This window comes from Camarhynchus parvulus, unplaced genomic scaffold (assembly GCF_901933205.1).
Source record: "Camarhynchus parvulus unplaced genomic scaffold, STF_HiC, whole genome shotgun sequence".
Lineage (NCBI taxonomy): Eukaryota > Metazoa > Chordata > Aves > Passeriformes > Thraupidae > Camarhynchus > Camarhynchus parvulus.
The window spans coordinates 1-22874 of record NW_022148142.1 but is presented as its reverse complement, the minus strand read 5'-3'; the positions used below and the strand labels follow the sequence as shown (position 1 = coordinate 22874).

Sequence of the window (22874 nt, the reverse complement as noted above, 5' to 3'; positions counted from 1 at the left end):
TTATAAAGCAGCCGTGAGCTTGGGGCTCCTGAGTGCCAGGCGCTCCAAGGGCCTGGGCAGCGCCAGGACGCTCCAGACTGGGACAGCCAGGCAGGGGAGGAGGAATCAGTGCCCCTTTCCCCTCTCTGCTGCTCCATCTCCCAGCCCAGCATCGCTGCAGGACAGCCTCACTGCCAACGCCATCCTGCCAGGGATGGACTGGGGGGATCTCCTTCCCCTTCCCTCTGGCATGGAGGCAAATCCCATCTTCTCTTTGTCCACCCTCCTTCTTCTCATCATTCTGTCCTACATCCATCCATCCCTTTCCCCCATCCTTCCTCCCTTGTTCCTTCTTGTTCCTTCCTCTCCTCCTTTTCCCTTCTCCCTGTCTCTTCCTCTCCTTGTCCTTCCTCCCCCAGGCACTGAGCTGCGGACACAGACCAGGGAGAACAAATCCCTGCCACAGAACCTCGTGGAAGAGGCCATTTGGAACGGCTCCACGGCACAGGAATCCAATGGGGAGGAAAAGCCCCAGAGATCCCACACGAGGAGGGGCTGCAAACCAAGCCCAGGGAGCTGTGAGGAGGTAAAACCCTCCCTGTGCCGGGAAGGGTGTGGGGAATGTGAGAAGAGCTTCATGCAGAGCTCAGCCTATTCCTGGTGCCTCCAAAGACGTCGGTGCCAGATGCAGAGATCCATGGGGCTGCAGAGATCCCCCTGCAGATCCACGGGGCTGCAGAGATCCCCCCGCAGATCCATGGGGCTGCAGAGATCCCCCCGCAGATCCACGGGGATGCAGAGATCCCCCCTGCAGATCCATGGGGCTGCAGAGATCCCCCTGCAGATCCATGGGGATGCAGAGATCCCCCTGCAGATCCATGGGGCTGCAGAGATCCCCCTGCAGATCCATGGGGATGCAGAGATCCCCCTGCAGATCCATGGGGATGCAGAGATCCCCCTGCAGATCCATGGGGATGCAGAGATCCCCCTGCAGATCCATGGGGATGCAGAGATCCCCCTGCAGATCCATGGGGATGCAGAGATCCCCCTGCAGATCCATGGGGATGCAGAGATCCCCCTGCAGCCCCCGGAGCAGCCACGCTGGAGCACGGGGGTGCCTCAGAGGAGGCTGTGACCCCGTGGCCAGAGGGCCCCGCTGGAGCAGCCTGTCCTGGCCGGACTGACCCCGGGGCACAGTGACCCACGCTGCAGCACCTGGAGGGGGCTGTGCCCCATGGGATGGACTCAGCTGGGAGAAGTTCCTGGAGAAGTCTCCGGTGGGAGAGAGCCCAGGGTGCAGCAGGGGAACGACTCCTGTCCCTGAGCAGAGGGAGAAGCCCCGGGGCATGAACTGAGCACGGCCCCATTCCCCGTCTCCGGCACTGCCGGGGTAGGAGGTGCAGCTGGAAGGAGGGAGGCCTGGGGGAAAGCTGGATTTAAGGGTCTTCACTTACTTCTCATTATCCTGCTCTGAGTTTTTGGAGTTTTCTGTCAGAAATCTCTCCCCTCCCCCACTCATCCACAGGGGTTTGGGGCGGTTTTCCCTTTTTGGGGGAAATCAAAGCGATGCACTGATGCTCCTAATTAGGGGTAGGAGAAGTGAGGCTCCAGGGCTCTCCGCTGAGCCGGAGCCACCGAAGCGGCAGTGCCGGGAAAGCCGTGGCGGGAGCTGCGGAGAAGTTTGTTTGTGTTTTCAGCTCAATCCCCCTCGGGCCCGGGCCCGTTCCAGGGCTGTTCCTCAGCCCCGGCTTCGCCCTCACGCAGCCCGGGGGGCCCTGAGAGCGCGGGGCGGGGCTGTGCCGTGTGCAGAGCCCGCCCCTGGCTGCGATTGGCCGATGGTGCCGTCAGTCGTGGTTGTGGCGCGCTGATTGGTGGGAGCGGGGCGGAGCAGGGCCCCGGGGGCGGGCTGAGGGCAGCCGTGGCTCGGCAGCGGCGCCATTGGCGGAGCGTGTGTGCGGGCCCGGGAGCGGCGGCAGCGGCCGGAGCGCGGTGAGGCGGCGGCGGAGCTCGGAGGCGGCCGCAGCGCAGGTGGGAGCCGCGCTGGGTTGTGCGGGGGCTCGGGGCTCGCTGCGGGCCTCGGGGGCGGCAGGGGGCTCAGGCGGGTTCGTTGTGCCGTGTCCGGCCCGTGTTGCCGCTGGCCTGAGGGCGCTGCGGGAGCGGCTGCCCGCGGTCTCCTTGCGGCCGCTGCCTCGGCAGGAGCCGCTGCCGGAGCAGCGCTGGCTCGGCCCGGTTCCTGTGGCTGGGACGGAGGTGGCTGCCCCGTGCCCGGGGCTGTGCGGGGAAATTCCCGTGGCCGGAGGTTTCTGTGCCCAGAGGAGCCAGAGGAGTCCTGTAAAAGTGACTTTATTGCTGAGCAGAGGGAGAGGCCGTGGGGCATTTGCCGTGCGGTCTCTGCCGTTGTTGTAGTTCGCAGCCTCCTTTTTATCCTCATTTTCCCGGCCTCATCTCCCTCTCCCTTTGCCCACTGGCTGAGGTACTTGGAAGGTTCAGACCTCCCGATCCGCCAGCTGCATGTCCTCGTTAATGTGCACCCCCACTTCTGTATAACAGCCGATATTCACGGCTCTGTTAAGTCCTTGTTCTTCTCGAAGTTCAGGAATTCAGCGGGACTTTATGTGAGCAGCAGTCCATGTTAATTAGTAACATTTATTGAAACTGATGGTTTCTCCTGTTACTTCCTTGTCTTACAAATCCCTGGCCCCTCGCTCAGCTGCTGAATGAGCTGCACTCTCAAGGTGTGGAGCGTGGTAAAAAGATGAGAGTTGCTGTAGCACATCAGAGGAGAAACAGCATTCGTTTAACCCATGGTCTGCCAGGGAACCACAAAACCGTGTCCCATTCCCATCCTTTCCACGTTTGGACTGGTACATGAGCTGCTTTCTTGTTTCCTTTGTTATCTGTTTCACCACTTTTCCTTTGTCATCTATTTGCCAACAGCAGTTTGAGTAATTTAATTTTCCACAAACTCCTCCTCCTTCTGCTAACAGATGATCTGATCCCATCCTATGGTGAAATGTTGTGTTCCTCATTTCAGTGGATTGGTCGGCAGGAAGATCAGGAGCTGGAGCTGTCTGGTTGGTTATTATTCCGAGGCCAGCTTGTAATCTAATGATGCCATTGAAATGAGAAATGGGTTCTGTGGCTCCTGATATGAATTGGTTCGGGTTCCCAGGGGCTGGTCCATGGTGTTGTAGGATTTGTTCTGCTGGCCGTTCATCTTTTCCCCATTTTTGGCTGCTCTCTCCAGCCAGGGCTGCATCAATTGACTACTTTTCTCTAATTAAATCATCAAATCCTTGGATTCCCAACTGATTTCCCTGAATTTTTGGTAGCAAAAAATCCCCAGTGCTCTGATGTACCCTGTATAACACAGACAGTGACAGCACATGGTGGAGTGGGCAGAGGGATGATTCCCCCCCACTTATTTTAGTGAAGTTTTCACAACATTCTCCATTTGCTGTTTCCCTTTGCAGCTTCACCCGTTTCTGTTGCAGGGTCAGATATCCTCCCCCTGGGCTCTGCCTTGAGCTGTGCAAATTCCATCAGTGCAAGCAGGCAGAGCTTGGGGTGAGGGGCAGAGGGAATCAGCCCAATTCCTGCCCCAGGCAAGAGACCCGGGTACATTGTCCACGCTTTGCCCAGCAGTGTTCATTTGCATTTCTAAAGCTCCTCTCCAGGCTGCCTGGAATGAAGCTTCTCTTCCAGGGCAGCCATCTGGTGAGTCACATGTGGCCCCCCCAGAATCTGTTTTTTTTTTAAAAAGTATTAACTATTTACGAGTTAAAAGTATTACGGTTAAAGCTCTTCAGTTTTGCAAAATGCAACATAAAGGCGAACATGGAAAAACCCAGACCAAAAATTGATTCTCACACTTCTGTCCCAAACCTACTTGACAATATAAAGTGGGAATATTATGAAAAATTTTTCTCATGTTGTAATTTTGTCACTGAAACTGCAGGGAAAACAAAAACTCTCCAAGAATCTCTTTAGTGTTAGAGAGTCAAGGCATTACTTGGTTCTGGCCAGGATGTGCAACAGAAATAATTTCTTTCACAAATAGCCCGGCTGTGCAGAGAAAATCATTCCATGCCATGTGAGTTTTACTAGATTTTTCCTAAACTTTATGTAGTCTGAACCAATGTAAATCCACTGCTTTAATGTTCATTGCTTCCAAGTTGTGTAAGTTTTTAGTATTTGGTTTCCTATTGGGCCCGGATTTCTTCCCCTCTGATGTGAATTCGGTCCACACTCCTGGATTTCCTTCTCAGCCTTTTCCAGCCCAGGTGTGTCCAGCTCTGCCGGGGCAGTGTCTGGGGTAGCTGTTGGTTGCTGTTTGCTGCTGGGCGTTGATGTTTTGTTGCTGCTCGTTATCTCTGTGGGTGTCTTTTGGGCTATTCCCAGTCTGTTGGGATGTTAAACTCATCTCTGTTGAGTGGTGTAACATCCCTTAAATAAAACCTTTAAAATTCCTTTCCCCAAGGCAAAGGCAAACCAAGCCTGAGTAGAGAAAGAAGATTTAAAAGAACCAAAATGGGTCCATTTTGCAGCAATGCAATCGCAGGCAGCCCAGAGTGTGGGTGTGAGTGAGCCCCAGAGTGGAATTGTGCCGTGGTGTTCCCAGCAGCTGTGGCAGTGCAGGCGCAGCCAGCGCTGAAGCTGCGGCAGTGGCAGCAAGGCTTGGCCCCGGTGGCTGGAGATGGCAGAGGAGGGTGGCCAGGATGGCAGAGGATTCCAGCAGAGGATGTGTGGGCAGGCGCAGGGGCTTGGCCCGCTGTGGAGCCCTGGCTGCTGCTGCGTTGCCTTCAGGGCAGGCTCAGGGGCGGCCTCCCATCCTCGTGCTGCAGGCGGGAAGTGCAAATCTCCGGGGCTTCAGAGCCCTTGAGGCCAGGCTGAGGGGTCCCCCCGTGTTGAGCTGTGCTGGCGGCTGTTTGTGGCCTCAGGGCCACTTGGCATGGGCCCCTTGGCCAGCAGTGGTGCTGCTTTGCACTCCTTAGGCAGGAGCCGATGTCCTGGCTGGGTGTTGGGAACAGCAAAGTCCCAGGGCAGGCTCTGTGCCAGCCCAGCTTCCTGTGGGAGAATATACCTTGATATCTGACCCAGTGGTTGCTGAAGCAGTCAGAATTGCTTTTGCCCCCTGTTAGGTGCCATGGTGTCAGCAGAAGATATTGAAGCCTTCCTGCTCAGGGCATTTCAGTGCCAGGCTCTCACAAGCACGCACAGCTCCGCGGGTTGAGCTGAGCATGGGGCGGTGACCTGCGCTTTGTCTGATTGCCCTTCCTTCCCTCCCCTGGAGCAGGGTGTTGCTTTTAGACACCACTTGTCCTGGTTGCTTCAGAGTGCTTTGGAGAGACTCCATATCTAATTTTCCCTATTTCCCTGAGGCTGCCCACATTCCTGGGTTCACTTCAGCATAGGCCTGGCCAGACATTTGACACAGAGGTACAACAGAACTGGCCTCTGTATCTCCTTTTATAATATTAATTTGTGTTCTGAGTTTAGCGATCAAATCCCTTCCCAGTAAATCAGGATAACAATTAGGAGCAAATAAAAATTCATGCATTTCAAACCCATCTCCCAGATCTACTAATAGTGGTTGAATAAAACCATACATCTTTCCCACTTATCCCCTCAGTAATCAAACATATTTTTAGCATTTTTCCCCCTTAGGTCTGAGATTCAGAGTGGATTGAGAGGCCCCTGTGTCCATCAGAAAATGCCTCCTCTCAATGCAGACCCACCTGAATGTTCTCAAGGGCTGCAGTGTGGAGGGTCCCTGGTGTGATGGGAGCTGTGACAGCCCTGCCAATCCATGTCCATCGAGGGGTGGACTTGCTGCTCCTGAGGGTGCTGCTGTCTCTGCTTGCAGTGTCCTTGTGCCCTGCAGCTGGAGCCCTGATTCCTTGCCAGGGGCAGTTTGGGTGGGCTCTCCCCTGCCGAGGAGGGCAATGCCTGTGCCAGGTGCTTGCCCTGGCCGCCTTCAGCTTGGCCGTGCCCTGGGTGCTGGGGCCTTTGTGCCCTTGGGCCCTGGGGTTGATCCCTCAGGGGCTGTAGGAACTGTGCCCTGGCCTTTGCCTTCAGCTTGGCCTTTTCTGCTCCCTTCTTGCATTCACCTGCTGTGCCTTCCCTGGAGATTCCACACACGAGGAGGGGCTGCAAACCCAGCCCAGGGAGCTTTGGGGAGGAAAGAGCCCCCCTGAGCCAGGAAGGCGGCCAGAGATCCAGCCGGAGCTCAGAGCTGGTGGAGAAGCCCCATGGCAGGGAGAAGCCCCACAAGTGCTTGGAATGTGGGAAGGGTTTTAGTCGGAGCTTAGACCTGATCCAGCACCAGGTGACCCACACTGGGGAACGGCCCTACGAGTGTGAGGAGTGTGGGAAGCGTTTCAGCTGGAGCTCCAGCCTGAGGCGGCACCAGGTGATCCACACTGGGGAGCGGCCCTTTGAGTGTGAGGAGTGTGGGAAGAGCTTCAGCCAGAGCTCCGTCCTGATCCAACACCAGAGGATCCACTCTGGAGAAAAACCCTTTGAGTGTGAGGAATGTGGGAAGAGCTTCAGGCAGAGGGGCCAACTGATGCAACATCAGATGATCCACACTGGAGACCGGCCTTACGAGTGTGGGGAATGTGGGATGAGCTTCAACCAGAAGGGGAGCCTGATGCAACACCAGAGGATCCACACAGGAGGAAAGCCCTATGAGTGTGGCGAGTGTGGGAAGAGCTTCAGCCAGAGCTCTGGCCTGAGGAAACATGAGAGGATCCACACTGGGGAAAAGCCCTATGAGTGTGGGGAGTGTGGGAAGAGCTTCAGCGTGAAGTGCCAGCTGACGGAACACCAGAAGATCCACACTGGGGAAAAGCCCTACAAGTGTGGGGAATGTGGGAGGAGCTTCAGAGGAAGCTCGGCCCTGATTCGACACCAGGTGATCCACACGGGGGAACGGCCCTACACCTGCTTGGAATGTGGGAAGAGCTATGGGTGGCACTTTGACCTGAGAAAACACCAGCGGCGTGTTCACTCTGGGGAGAAGCCCTACAAGTGTTCTCAGTGTGGGAAGAGGTTTCACAGGAGCTCCGATCTCCTCAAACACGAGCGGTTTCACACAGAGGAGAGGCCCTTCCGCTGCCCCGACTGCGGGAAGGGCTTCAAGCTAAACTCCCACCTCACCATCCACCGGCGCATCCACACCGGGGAGAGGCCCTACGAGTGTCCTGAGTGTGGGATGAGATTCTCCATGAGCTCAACTTTGACCAAACACCAACGGAGGCGCCACTAAGGGAAGCCCTGCGAGTGCCCCGAGTGTGGGAAGAGCTTTTTGCGCTGCTCCAGCTCCATCCCCCATGGGAGGATCCATGTTGGATGATCTCCAGTGACCCCCATTTGGCAGAGCCCTGGTGATCTGTGGTCCTAGTGATCCAAGTTGGAAGGCATCTGGCTGGGGGGCTCCACATCTTCCTTGTTCTCTGAGGGTACCCAGATAAACCCAGCAGCAGGAACATCCATCAGGATGCAGACCTACAATGGGAATTCCTTGGGGAGAGCAGATTTGTCGAATTTCAACCCCATAAAATCTTTTGCATTCAGTCCTATCTTCTGGTGACATCAAGGAGTACTGAATGGTCCCTGAGGTATATTCTGGGTTGACTATCTGATGCTTGTATCCCCAGTCTGTTCTGTTTGTGCTGAATAATAAGTTTTGTGCCTTTTAAGACTTGTCCTGAGAGTGAAGGGGGAGAGAAGCAGCACGCAGTTTGTTTTCAGACACTGCACTCACTCCTCCACATTCCTGCTCCTGGACTGTGTTGTCTGCAGATGGACACACAGTGGGACAGAGCTCTCCTTTGCTTTTAGTTAGTTTTAGCTGAAGGCAAAGAAGTTCCCTGGACTGTGGGTTTTTTCCCTTTTCTTTGGACCTGTTTAAACCTGCTCTGGCCTGAATACCAGAAGAGCATTGGCAGCTCACACCTGTGGCCCACTGGGCCGGGCCTGGGCCGCGGCATTTCCAGCACCAGAGGGACTGATAAGAGACTGAGTGAGCAGAGCTACAGCCCACGGAGGGGACTTTGTGAGTTTGTCTCTCTTTTAGAGCAGCAAGAGGTTTTATTGTTTAATATTGTTTAGGTTTTATTGTTTAATAAACAGTTTTTTCCACTTTTCTTCAAGGAGGTATTTTATTTTTCCTGAACCAGCTGGGGGAGGGGCCTCTGTTTTCTAGAGGAACCTCTTTGGGGGTTCTCTCCCAAATTTGCCCTGAACCAGAACAAGGTCTTTTCCAACTTCAGGGATTCCATGATTTTGATTTCCTGTTGCCCAAGGGTGTCTTCTGCAGCCAAATGGTGAAAAACTGGGGAAAAGGCCAAGATTTTAGAGACAGTGGGGTAGAAATTCCACCAAAAAGGTTCTTCGCTTCTACCTAAGCACTGGATCCTCAGCTGGTATGGACAAGGAATCCTTTTCTTTTGCCTTGATTTTGTTTTAATTTCTCTTTATCCCTTTAAAATATCCAATATTGATGTAAAAATAGACATTGAACTAAGCCTTGGGTGTGGTCATGGTAGGACACATGGACACAGGGAGAGTGACTTGGGGACACATGGATATGAAGAGGGATGGGACCATTTGTGGGGGACACAGGGGGACACGGTCATGGATGGAGATGTGGGGGACAATGACAGGGATGGAAAACATGGTGGGGAGACAGCCATGGGTGAGGACATGGTGGGACATGGGCAGTGACATGTGGGGACATGGCCATGGCCGGTGCCATGGGGGGAACTTGCAGGGGATGTGGGGGATGCTGGGTTTGAGGGAGTTGAGGGTTCCTGGGAGGGACCTGGGGCTTGCTGAGGCCTCTGGGGACCCCAGGCTGAGCAGCTCCAGCTGTGCTGGGAGACCCTGGGGGAGGTTCTGGGGCAGCTGCTCAAGGACCCCCTGACCTGGAGCCCCAGCCGGGCATTGGGCTCCTGGAAAGGGATGAACGTCCTTGTCCCCAGGAGGGAAATCCCAGCACCCCCAGGGTGTCAGGGGCAGCTGAGAGACCACAACAGGAGGGGAAAGCCAGAGAGAGTTGTGACTCTTCTGAGCTACACCCCAAAAGTCCCAAAACTCAGGGATTCCTCCCAGGATAAAGCAGCCAGGCTTTATTAAACTTTTAAATTTTAACAGGAAAGTGAACCGTGTTTTTCACAAGAGAATATGGAACCTTAACATATCTTGGCCCCTGGGTGCCAACTGCTTGTCATAGTGGGCTTGTAAAACCGATTATTTTCTTTTTTTTTTTTTTTAATCTAGTACGTTTTTAGAGTAATAATATGGGGCTACAATAAAGATAAAGAGTTACGGCTCTTTTTCTGGCTTTTCTCACGATCTTTCCCCTCCTTCGCTTGCTCAAGGCTGCAATGAGTTCATCAATTTCACCTTCCTCGGAGCTGCCTGAGCAAGAGCTCTCTGATCCGGCTGACCCTGTTGTACCATATAATCTGTTTTGCCGACCCCCGATCCTGGGAAGCCCCACGCGGGATTTGCTGCGTCTGCGCGTCCGCCTGCATCGGTGACGTCATCCCCCGGAGCCGCTCCCCGGCGTTCAGGGTTGCCATGGAAACTGACAGGGCTGGGAGCGGAGAGACCCCTCCCCCCATGGGCGGTTCCCTCTCCGCCCTCCCGGCACAAGGCTCCGCCCCCGGCTCCTCCTCCTCCTCTCGGGGCGGGGCCGTGGGCTGTGCCCGCCATCCATCCCCTCCCCTCTCCCGGCACAAGGCTCCGCCCCCGGCTCCTCCTCCTGGCCCGGGGGCGGGGCCATCCCTGCCTGCCCGGGCTCGCCTTTCTCCTCCTTCCCTGCCCGGGCCCCGTCTGAGCTGCGCCTCCCCCGGCCCCGATCGTGTCGGCGCTGGCGGCGGCAGCGGCGGGGGGGCGGTGGCGGCGGGGGGGGCGCCTTGGCCCGGACCCGACCGACCCCACCCTCAGGGCGGGAGCGACTCGATCTGAGCCTTCTTCCTCCCTTGTTTTACTTTTCTTTGCCAATATCGGCTCTTTTTTCCTTTTCTGCCCTTTTCCCTTTCAGACTGAGGGATGCTCTTCCTTTTGCTTTGCTGCGGGGCTCCGCTGACATGCTGACACCAGAAAGAGCCTCGCGTACTCCAGCTCACCTGAGCACCCTGAGTATTTATCCTCGCGTCTACGGCAAATCAAACTTGATATTAATCTCTTATCCCAACTACCAAACTCGGGCCTCGTCTGATTGTCCTCTAGCTCATACCGCGGCCAGATCTTTTCTGAGAGTCCAATAAGTTTGCATTTGGAAAACAAGGCTCCCCCCGGTAAGGGCTCCCCAGTTTCTCAGTGCTAATCCCAGGGGACTGTCTCTCGGGATATTATCACTACAACACTCGCAGCAGAATATACACACGGAATTTGAACAGTTCTGAGTAGAAATTAAAAGAACCAAGGAGAGAGAGAAGGAGCGAGATTCCAATCGCGGCGCTGCGGAGCGGCGCTGCGGGAACGATCCCTGCGCCAGCACCGCCGGCCCCAGGCCCAGCCCAGCCCCGCAATCCAACCCCGCTGCTCACAGCGCCCGCCCTCCCTGAGCCCGGGGCACAGCGAGCACCGCACCCGCTGCGCTCCCGAGCACAAAACGCCCCTTCCCACCGCGCCCACCCGATAAACACAGCGCCCCTGCAGCCGCTCACGCCTCTCTCGCTCCTGCCGAGCTTCTCGGCCTCCCGCACCCTCTGCACCGCACCTGGGCCCCGCCAGTGCCGCGGGCTGGGGGCAGCAGCTGCACCTTCCTCTGCCTCTGCTCCAGCCCTTGCCCCGGTGCCTCGGCTCCCTTCGTGCTCGCCACAAACTGATGCCTTCACAGGGCTGGCCTAGAGCAGAGGCCAGACACGGTTACACCATAAAGCAGGCATTTGTTAAAAGGCCTCCATGGATACACCTTGGGCAGAACGAGAGCCCAGCCAGGGCTACGCCCAAGATGAACCAAAATGGCCACAAAATGGACGAGGTCACGAGGTCTGTCACTTTTATAAGTTCTGGGCCATTTGCATATTGGAGTTAATTGTCCAATTATAGCTTTAGCTGATCAAGTCCCATCCTTCTTGTTTTTCTCTCTTCAGTCCACGTTGTTTATGCTCTTGGGCCTGAGGTTTGGATTATTTGTCCTTGGGTTCCCAGCTAGAGCAGGAATTGTTTTGTCTCCCTGCTCTGTGAACAGAGCTCAGCATCCCTTAATATGAAGCCCAGAGCCAGAGAGTAAAGCAGCACAGAATCTGAAAAACAGAAAAGCCAAAACCTGAGGCATCAAATCCATGGGACCCCCCACACTCACCACGCCCCCCTCAGCACCCCCCGGGTCCCCCCATTGATTGAACCCCCCAAAACGCCCCCAGGCCCTCCCCCCTCGGCCCCCCTGAGCCCCTGGCCCGTGTTCTCACCTGGGAAACCCCAAAATCTTTGGGAATTCTCAACTGGGAAGCCCCAAATCCCTGGAAACCTCACCTGGGACCCCCAAAACCTCACCTGGGACCTCCCAAAACCCTTCCAGGATCCCCCAAACCCCCCCATGAGCCCCCAAACTCCACCTGGGACCCCCCCAAACCCCCCAAACACTGGTGACAGTGGGATAGAACTGATGGCACCAGGTTGGTGACACTGGAATGGAACTGGGGACACTGGGTTGGTGGCACTGGAATGATGACACAGGGGTGGTGGCACTGGGACAGCCCTGGGGACACTGGGGTGGTGACAGTGGGATAGAACTGGTGGCACTGGGATGGAACTGGTGGCACTGGGACAGGACAACACTGGGCTGGAACTGGGGACAATGGGAAGGAACTGGTGGCACAGGGACAGGGATACTGGGACAGGACTGGGGACACTGGGAGGGGACACTGGGATGGGGACATCAGGAGGGGACTGGGGACACTGGGCTGGTGGCACTGGGGTGGAACTGGTGACACCGGGACACAACTGGTGACACTGGAATGGGGACACTGGGACACACCTGGTGACATTGGGACAGGGACACTGGGACAGGATGGGGGGCACTGGGATGAGACTGGGGACACTGGGCTGGTGGCATGGGGATGGGGACAAAGGGGTGGTGGCACTGGAATTGAACTGGGGACACTGGGCTGGAACTGGGTTGGTGACATTGGGCTGGTGGCACTTGGGTGGTGACAGTGGGACAGAACTGGTGGCACTGGAATTGAACTGGGGACAGTGGGGTGGTGACAGTGGGGCAGCCCTGGGGACACTGGGCTGGTGGCACTGGGCTGGTGGCGCTGGGGTGGAACTGGGGACACCAGGACAGCACTGCTGGCAGTGGCACAGGGACACTGGCATTGAACTGGTGCCACTGGACGGGTGGCAGTGCCATGTCCCTGGTGCCACCTGTGCGGTGTCCCCATGACCCTGCAGTGTCCCTGGACTTGGCCCGCACTGCCCTGGGGGTGGCCGAGGACGGTGTCAGTCTCTGCCCGAAGTTTCTCTCATCTGCCTCACCATCGTCGTGAAAAGGACAGAAACTGGGACCACCAAAAAGTCCCTGGTTGGAATCCTGGTCTTGCTCAGGAGAGTTGTTCACCAAGATCCTGAGGCCTGAGCAAAGCCCTTGGCTTGCCAAGCTGTTGTTTGCAGGTGTGTTTGCTTCCATGGAAGACTGAACCTAATGAAAAGGAGAAGGGGGACACCTTGCCCTTTTCTTCCCTTGTGCCCGCTTCACAACAATGGCCCTGGAATTTCCCCACCTCTCGGCCTGGCTGGACTTTTCTGGGGTAACCTTTGGTGGTCCCCACAGAAGACCCCACATCTGCTTTACAACCACCGTGAGGGACGGACTGAGATGGGAGAAGCCTCTCCCTCAAGGACTGAGACATGAGACCCCCGTGTGGAGAAGCTCCCCCTCCTCCCAAGGGCTGGGACTGAAACCCCCAACCCGGGGAGCTGTGTGGGGAGGCGAGCTGACCAAAGCCAGATGTTTGCCTGCAGCTGTGGCCATTGGACCAAGGAGACAATGGTTCTCACCCACTGCTGAGAACATGGACTGTTTGTACTCTTCTGCAATACCTTTTATTTCCCCCCAGAAATTAAAATAGACTATTCTTTACTACTTTTGATTCAATTTCAAGACTCATCTCCTTCCACCATCTAAAAAGACTATAATAGGAGTTCGAATTGACCAGAATCTCTGAGATCTCCCCTGATGTGATCAGGGGAACTCCATCGACTGGACTGCGAAGGACTTCGTCTCTCTATGTTTGGTAGCTCTATACCTTCCTTTCTCTTCCTCGCTCTTTTTTCTTATTCTTCCCCTTTTCCCCAATTCCCCCCAATGCATTTTGCTGTGGTCATTCAATAAAGGTGCATTTGTTTTTGATAATTACTGCAAAATCCCCTGTGCCGTGTCGGGTTTTTTTGCACTCTGAGATCAATTCATGAACCATCACGAACCCGTTCATAAGGACGGACTGTGACATTAAATTGGTGTCATGGACAGGACTCTGACAGACAGAGGGGTTTGCAGGGTTGTGTGCAGTCTGTAACAGGGGAAGGAAGTTTCAATCCACAAGGGGTGGGATTCGAATTTCCCACAAACTGCGCACGCCCAGGTGAAAATCAATCCCCGTTCTCTGTTGAGGGTTCTGTCTCCAGAATTTCACAAAAGATCTCTCTGTGCAAAAGGGGAAACTGTTTCCCTTGTGTTTGTGTGCATGTGCACTGGAAGGAAGGGGCAACTTGAAGAAATTAAGTAAGGGCCTCCCAGGCAGATTTGTCCCTTCACCTGCCCAGGGAAGCGAGGGGAAACACAGCAAGAGCTGTGTGGTTGTGTAACTTAAATCAGGATTTCCCTGTCCTAGTTTTTGGTCCTTCACAAAATAACTGGGATGTGTGTGTGCGTGCGTGTGTGTGTGTGTGTATCTGCACTGCCTGGGAAGGAAGAAACAACTTGAAGGAACTAAGCAGAGCCTTCCAGGCAGATTTTGTCTCTTCACCCACCCAGGAAAGCAAAGGGGAACACAGCAAAGCCTGTGAGATTGTGTAACTTAAGTTTGCACCTCCCTGTTGTGGTTTTGGTCCCTTCACAAAATGACTAAAACACTCAGTGCAAAAGGTAAAGATGAATTTTATGCTCTGCTTGCTAAATACAATGCCACACCTTCTCCAGGAGGAGAAGAATGGGCAAACCGCAATTGGTTTAATTTAGAAAATGTTGTTGATAGAATATGTTCTTTGCAACATGAAGCAAAATTCAAACTGGGCACAAATAAAACCCTCCTCTGCTCAGTTTTGGGAGCCTGCCTCACAGCAGCCATAGAAACTCGCTTTAAGCGAAGAAATGAGGAAAATGCTACAATAGACTCCCTCCAAAACCCAGCTGAAGTTTTGCAAAAACAATTAGATGAAGAAAAAAATGAAAATAATTTATTACGGGCTGCCTTGAGAGAGGAGCGTGTTAAAAATTCACAGAACGCTGATTCCTCAAAAGAGACAGAGGAGAAGGAAACTCCTCCCATTAATCAAAATTACCCTCAAACAGAATTAGCTCTGATGAAAAATTGTGGGGAACGCTGTTGTTACAATAGCACAAAACCTCTCATTAAAACAGAATATAACCATACCAATGATGAGGATCTTGACCTGCACATAACCACCAAAGAAATCCTGTACACTGCTACTGAATTAACAAAACTTGCAAAGCAGTACGGGCTTCTCCCCCACAAATCTGAAACAGAACACATATGCCAAGTGTCTCTCACCGAGGGAGATCAGATTCTTTTGTCAGAACAAGAAGCCGGTGGGTGCTGGGGACATGGGGTGTTCTTAACAACGGCAGACAGACGCACCCCATGGTCCCTAACTCAGTGTGCAGCTCATTGGGCAGGGGGGCTTCACCCCTTGGAAAGGGGAGACCTTTTAACCATTGCTGGTACCCCCGGCCAACCCCTGGGAAACATTCACAAAGCTGCTTGCTTGCAAATGATGCATGAAAGAAAATCAACTACAAGCTATGAGTTAGCAATGCAATCACCTGTAAAGCCTGAAATTATCACCCCTTTAATTCAAGGGCTTTCAGAAACACTTAAAGATACAACAACTCTCCTTCAAAAACCATGGTAGCTGTATCTCCAGTAGAAACACCAGATAGATTTCTTAGTAACCAGAATGACCCATTTGTTCCCCTTTATGACTTGCTGAGCAAAGGGGTGAAATGGGATTGGACTCCTTCTCAGGAGGAAGCACTGCAATTGCTGATTTTTGAAGCAACAGCTCACCAAGCACTGCACCCTGTCCATCCCACAGATCCCTTCCAGGTGGAATGGGGATTTGCCTCCTCAGGGCTGTCAGTACACATTTGGCAGCAGGGTCCTGAGGGTCCAACAAGGCCTGTTGGTTTCTATTCCTGTGGTTTCAAAGATGCTGAGAAAAGATACACTACCTGGGAAAAAGGATTGTTTGTGGTTAGCTTGGCTCTCATAGAAGTGGAAACAAAAGATAGCAATACGAGAAACTTGTATTGCTTGGATAGCAGCCAAGACAAACTTGTCTCTGTGATTAAAGCAACCCCTCCTTTCTCCTCTGCTTCTGCTAACAGAGAGGGAGAAGGCAGTGCTCAGGTTGAGGAACTGTTAACTTTATGGAGTATTTTCCAGCATGAGGGACAGAATTCTTTTCTTGTCTGTATTTACACTGAGGCCTATGCTGTGGTTATATTTGGGTTGGTCCAGGCTGATGCTTTTAAAAGAGCTACAGCAGATAATACTGTTAAAGCATTGCAGGGATGGTTTGGGATTTTCCTAAAACCACAGGAAATTCAATCTGATAATGTTTCTCACTTTACTGTCAAAGGTGAGCAGGATTGGGCAAAAGGTGAAGGGATTAAATGGACTTCTCACACCTCTTACTATAGATGGGGGGTAAATGGGTGTTCCAAAATCACTGCTTTTTGCCCAACAGCTCCAAGCATAATTCCTTCACTACAGGGACCAGATGATTTCAAGAACCCAGCACATTACCCTGGACAACCTGTTTTGGTGGACTCCCCCCTACTGTAGGGGAAGTACCATTGGTGTTCAAAACCTCTCTGACAATTCCATTGTTCTAACTTCTTCTGCCTCTTCGTGGCAGAGTCTGTTGTGTTCACTTTTACAGAAGAACTCCGAGGGACATGAAGACCTGATAAACCATGATAACACTAGAGATGGACAACAGAAATAATGTTTTCCCTTCCCTTTATGGTAACACCAGGTGATGATTTTACACATAACACATAAATTAATTGAATTGAATAAATTGGCTGCCACATCCAGAGATTTGACCAAATTACAACAACCACTGCAGTCATCCTTATTGGCATTGAGAATCAGTGGTTGCTCTCAAACATTTTACCAAATTGGGAGAAAGTAAATGTAAATGATCACAAATTGATAATTGATGCACTCAGTGCTACACAAAACAATGTTTCTTTGGCTCTCAGCTGTATCCAGGCACAATTGTGGATGCAGTCAGTTGCTGCCTCAATTATAAGAGAAGGTGAAGAAGGCACTTTTCCCCACTGAAATTTGGAAAATAATTTGGGACAGTGCCACTGACTTTGAAAGAGACTTCCAATCCTGGTGGAACCTATTGAATTTTACCTATGAGCCCATTTCAAACACAGCCACAGTTTTTGTGTTAACCATACACAATGCCTCAGAGCATTTGATTTTCCCTGTTATAGCATTAGAACTGAATTATGACAGAGCTGTTCTCTATCCCATAGAGAATGGGGCCCTCAAATTGGTGAGAAATGGCAAACTCTTAATTTGGAATCTTGTATTGTCCGAGAACAACAAGGGTTAATCTGTGAAAGTAATGCAATCATAGCTCAAGACATTTGTTTGGACACAGAGCAAAACATCTGTCATTTTGAAATTTGTCCTAACAAGACTTCTGAAACAGTCCTTATATACATAGGCAATAGATGTGCATGCTTTAGAACTATTTGTGATTTTGTATTCATAGAAAATGTTGTAGTAGATACTAAAAATCTTTCCAAATTTCTGTGCTTGTAACTTTACCAAGATTACAGGATGTGATTTCTCTTATGAAGCTCCAGTTACCTCTCACTACCTATTGCAATCCAACTACACACTGATTCACAAACTGATGCCTGCTCCTATTGGGATGAATCTCACTTTGGTAAGACAACTGCTGCTCCATCGAGACTGAGTTGAAATCCTTGAGAAGATGAAGAAAAACGGACAGAAAGCCCTGGTGACTGTTCATCACAATGTGAGACAGATACACCGTGTCATGGAAAGAGTGGAGAAAGATGCCAGCACAGGTGGTGGGATACTCTTTTAGGTGGTCTCCTACTGCCACGGGTGTCCTGAACAGCGTGTGTCATCCCATTGTTATCCTTTTGATACCAATTCTGTTTGGTTTTATTTTATCAGCAGTCCTATTCGGTATGAATTGGAGCATGAAACAGCTGACAAGACTGATATCTATAGTTAATGCACACAGCTTGGCTGATGTCCCCTACACTGTGGACATCCCCAAGACTTTGACACAAGGCACTTATGAATGAAGCATATGTGTTTTGGAATAATCCTTAATTTCCATTTATGATTTTGTGAGAATTACTTTCAATTTTTAGTGAATTGTTTTAGAAAATCAAATTTTAAAGTTAATGCTTGTATTATGATTTGTTTATTGCTTTTGCTTTTGATTATTTGTGACTTGTTTTAACCATTTGAAAATTGTTATAAAAATAATATTGTTTTATTAATCAACCATTTGTGAAAATTGTTATGATAATCAATAATAATTATGTTTCTTTATTGTTTACCTTTTCCCCCTCCTTTTCCTATCCTTTCTTTTCCTTCTCTCTCTTTTTCCTCTCTTTCTGTCACCCCTATTTTTCCGGGTTATACTACCAACGTACAGCGAGTTCTGCAGACTCATCAACGACACTCCAGAGTTCTGCTGATGAAGATCCCTCAAGGCAATCGTGAGTCACGGGGCCGTGTGAGAGTCTGTCCGAATTTTCCCTCATCTGCCTCACGATTGTCACTGGGGGACCACTGAAGAGAAGACCCCCCCTGTCTTAAATCTCTGGGTCCAAAGGAGAAAGTCATGTGCCTGAGACCTGAGAGCGTTGCTAAGCCATTGTTTTCACAGGTGTTGTTTGCTGGATGCTACACTGAGCCCAATGAGAAGAAGAAGGGAGCACCGTGCCCTTTTTTGCAACAACAGCCTTGGGAGCTGTCCCACCTCTCGGCCTGGCTGGACTTCTCCTGAGTTCTGGGTGGTCTCCCACAGAAGACCCTCACCTGTTTTCCAACCACCGTGACAGACAGACTGAGATGTAAGGAGCCTCTCCATCAAGGACTGAGACATGAAACCCCCATGTGAAAAGGCCCCTCTGCTCCTTCCAAGGGCTGGGACTGAAACCCCCAGCCCGGGGCAGGTGTGTGGGGGAGGCAAGCTGACCAAAGCGAGATGTTTGCCTGCAGGTTGTGACCGCTGGGCCAAGAAGACAATGGCTCTCGCTTACTGCTGAGAACATGGACTGCCTGTTACATCTATTCCTTATTGTATCTGTTTCCCCCCCTCGCAATTTCCAATAGAGTTATCATAATAAAACCTCTGAGTTAGCGAGAGACTTGAGATCTCCCCCCGTAAACAGGCGGATCCTCGGCTGGACTGGACCAAAGGACTTCGTCTCTACGTTTGGTAGCTCTATCCCCTCTCTTTCTCTCTCTCTCTCTTTTGTCTCTCTCTTCCTCTATCTCTTTCTTTCCCTTAATCCCTCTATCGCATTTTGCTGTGGTCATTCAATAAAGGTGCATTTGTTTCAATTATCATTGCAAACCCCCTTGTACCGTGTCGGTTCTTTTTGCACCCTGAGATCAAATCCACGAACCATCACGAAACCCGTCCCATGAGGATGGATTGTGACACCCCCCCGAGGACCCCTCCCCAAATTCCCCCCCCCCCCCCCCAGCACCCCCAGACCCCACTAAAACCCCCTCAAGTTCCCCCAGACCCTCCCCAAATCCCCCCAAACCTCCTCAAGACCCCTCCCCAAATTCCCCTCACGACCCCTCCAGGACCCCTCACCTGTTCCTGCGCCTCCTCAGCAGCTCCCGAGCCCCCGTCCTCTCCCAGCGCCTCCCCCGCTCTCTCCAGCGCCTCCCGCCGCAGGACCCGCCCGAGCCCGGGGCGGCTCCCGGGGGTCCCGGGGGTCCCTGAGGGGGTCCCGGGGGGGCGGCGGGGGGGGGCGCCTCCGCTCCATGCCCGGCCCGGGGTCAGGGGGACGCCGCTTCGGCTCGGCTCTGATTGGCTGGAGCGGCATTGGGGGGGCGGGAGTTGCTGAGGGGAGACGCCCGGTGATTGGTTGGTTTCGTAGGGGGCGCGGTTGGTGATTGACAGGAGAGTGGCGGGGGGGTAGGCGGGCTTTGCCCAGTGACAGGGAGGCGGGCGGTGATTGGTTGCATTGAGGCAATGAGGCTGGTTCGGCAGCGGGGAGGCCCTGCTGAGGGAGATGATTGGTTGGCATGGGGCTCGGGGAGGCCGCGAGGTGATTGGTTGGTTTGGGAGGGGGAAGACCTGCAGTGATTGGTTGGTTTGGGGCATTAGGGGTTTTGCCCGGAGCGCCTGATAGGCTGGGAAAATTCCGGGATTTTTAAGGGAACATTGCCAGCCTTTTGGGGAAAAAACTCGGATTTTTAAAGAAAAATTCCCGGCTTGCAGGAGAAACATTCCCGGCTTTTGACCCCACATGACCCCAGATAAACCAAATAACCCCAAAAAACTCAAAATAAACCCCAAATAACCCCAAAAAAACCAAACAATACCTAAAAGTCCCCCAAATAACCTTAAACAAATCCAAATAACCCCAAAAAACAAAAAAAAACCCCAAATTAAACCCAAAAAACCCTCAAATTATTTCAAATACACCTAAAAAAACCTGATATACACCAACATAAACACCAAGAACCCCAAATAACGCCAAATAAGCCAAAATAAACCCAAAGAAACCCAAAGAAACCCAAATACTTCCAAATAAACACAAATAATTTCAAATAACCCCAAATAAACAGAAATAAACCAAGTAAAACGCAAGATAAACCCCAAATAGTCCATAAATAACCCCAAACCCAAATAAACCCCAAGAAACCCCAGTTCCTCCCGTCCCCACCCCAAAACAGATCCCGACCAATCAGAACGCGCGGCACTGATGACGATCCACTTGCTGGGCAGAAACTCAGAGCACCTGCCCCGCTCAGCGATTTTCAGCCAATCAGCGCCCGGCCTGACTCTGACTCATCAGTTGCCAGGCACAGACCAAGGCCGCTCACTGCGTTAAATAATCAGAGGCCGCGCGGGGTAATTTCCAGCCAATCAGAGCGTGTCTCGCTGATGACTCATCAGTTGCCAGGAGCGGAATTTGGGGAGGGGGGGAAGGTGACCCTGGGGATGGGCTGGGGACCCCAAATTAATCCAAAATGGGGTCGGGACCCCAAAACGGAGCAGGAGGGGCCTGGAGCCCCCAAAACCAAACACCGGGGAAAGGACTGGGGGAACGATCGGAAAGGGGATGGAGAGTAGGGAAAAGAGGGGGGTGGGACCCCAAAATTGAGCTGGGAGGGGAATGGGACCCCCAAAGTAAGCTGGGAGAGGTATGGAATTCCAAAACTGAGCTGGGAGGGGGATGGGACACCCCAAATTGAGCTGGGAGGGGGGTGGGATCCCCAAACAGGATGAAGCCAATTTTGTTCCTGGAATATGTAAAGTAGTTTATGGATATGCAAAAAGTCTATGAATATGCAACAGGCTGATGTAATGGGAGACAAGGACCATAGAGCAAAGGTTGTTATGGCCACCAAGACCCCCCAGTTATTTTTGGGGACACCCCTTAATTAATCTGGTTTTAATTACATCAGCGTGATGCATATTCATAGACCCTCATGCATATCCATGAACTCATTTATATATTTCAGGAACTATTTTACATAGCCCATCCTTGGGGGTGTCTCCCCATTTCAGGAGCCTCCACTGAAATGGAAAATGTAAACCCCCTCCCTTTGATTAATAATATAATAGTAATAATAATATCAACAATAGTAATAAAAAAACAACTATTAAATCATAATTTATTTTGAAATTAAGGGGCTCTCAGGCAAACATATGGGAGTAGAAATAACAGTTCTTTATTAGGAAAAATTAAAAATACAAATGCAGTAGTACAAACAAAAAAAACAGTGTCAGAATCCCAGGAAAAAGGGTGAATCCTCTTGAAAATCCAGGGTGGGAAAAGGGCTGATCCTCCATGAATCCAGTGGAAAAAGCTGGAATTTTTGGAATCCAGTGGGAAAAGCTTGATCCTCTAGGAATCCAGAGGAGAATGAGGCTGATCCTATGGAATCCAGTGGGAAAAGGGCTGATTCTCTGGGAATCCATTTCTTACCCCCCAAAGACAGGGCAAAGGCAGGGCCGTGGAGTTTTTATAGGGTATCCCAAGGGTGGAGTTGGGGTTTGGGTCAGGGGAGGAGTTCTTGGCAACACAAGAAGGGTGAGATCAAATTCCTGCCTCTTAGCAACAGCAGCACTCCACACAGAACGTGTCCCCAAATCCTAAATTCCCTCTAAAACAACTGAGAAATTATGGAACTTCAGATATATTCGATCAAGTTCCTTCATTTAACCCAGTTTTGGGTGTTTTTAAAGGATGAAGGTGAAGCAGAGGAAAATTAAGGCCAAACCAAAAGCCTAAGCAGCCAGGTGTGTTCCCAACATGGATCACAGGGAATGTGAGTGACCAGGGCTGTGCCCAAAGTGCCTCCTCCAGCGGGGGATGGAGCTGGAGCAGCGCACGAAGCTCTGCCCACACTCAGGGCACTCGCAGGGCTTCCCTTACCGGTGCCTCCGTTGGTGTTGGGTCAAGTGAGAGCTCCTGGAGAAGCTCTTCCCACACTGGGGACACTCGTAGGGCCTCTCCCCAGTGTGGATGCGCCGGTGGGTGATGAGGTTGGAGTTGTGCCTGAATCCCTTCCCACAGTCAGGGCAGAGGAAGGGCCTCTCCTCTGTGTGAATCCGATAGTGCAGGAGAAGACGGTAGCTGGTCGGAAACCTCTTCCTGCATTTATCACACTCGTAGGGCCTCTCCCCAGTGTGGATCTGCTGGTGCTTGACGAGGGTGGAGTTGTGCTTGAAGCCCTTCCCACAGTCAGGGGCATTGGAAGGGCCTCTCCTCCGTGTGAATCCGATGTGCTGGAGGAGATTTGAGCTGGTCTGAAACCTCTTCCCACACTTGGGAACACTCATAGGGGGGTGGGTCTCTCCCAGTGTCAGGACCTCTGGCTGGTCCCACACTCGCCACACTTGTAGATTTTCTCCAGTGTGGGTCCTCTGGTGGATCAGGCTGGAGCTCTGGCTGAAGCTCTTCCCACACTCCCCACACTCGTAGGGCTTCTCCCCAGTGTGGACCCTCTGGTGCCTGATCAGGTCACAGTTCCACCTGAAGCTCTTCCCACACTCCACGCATGTGGGGCTTCTCCCCATCATGGAGCTGCTCATGGAGCACCAGCTCCGAGCTCTGCCTCCATCTCCGCCCCCTTCCCGGCCCAGGCTGGCTCTTTCCCCCTCACATCCCCGCCATCTGCGTTTGCAGCCCCTCCTCGTGCGGCATCTCCGGGCCTTTTCCTCCCCGCTGCCTTCCTGCGCCGTGGAGCCGCTCAAAACGGCCTCTTCCACCAGGTTCTGCCGCGGGCATTTGTCCTCCCTGCTCTCCATGCTCAGCTCCTGCTCTGGGGGAGGAAGGACAAGGACACGATGGGATTTGCCTCCGTGCCACAGGCAAGGGCAAGGAGATCCCCCCAGGGCTGTGCTGCAGCCGGGGCCGTGCTGGGCTG

The 22874-nt window shown here is 52.4% G+C and overlaps 1 protein-coding gene across 1 annotated transcript; it reads left to right on the top strand.

Annotated features, from left to right (window-relative positions):
• Nucleotides 1-4983: 4983 nt before the first annotated feature.
• On the top strand, nucleotides 4984-8509 carry LOC115916113 (zinc finger protein OZF-like). The gene is made up of 2 exons (XM_030969811.1): nucleotides 4984-5048; nucleotides 6022-8509. Exons 1-2 carry the CDS (start codon nucleotides 4984-4986, stop codon nucleotides 7247-7249), a joined length of 1293 nt encoding a protein of 430 aa, XP_030825671.1. The 3' UTR covers nucleotides 7250-8509.
• The last annotated feature ends 14365 nt before the right edge of the window (nucleotides 8510-22874 follow it).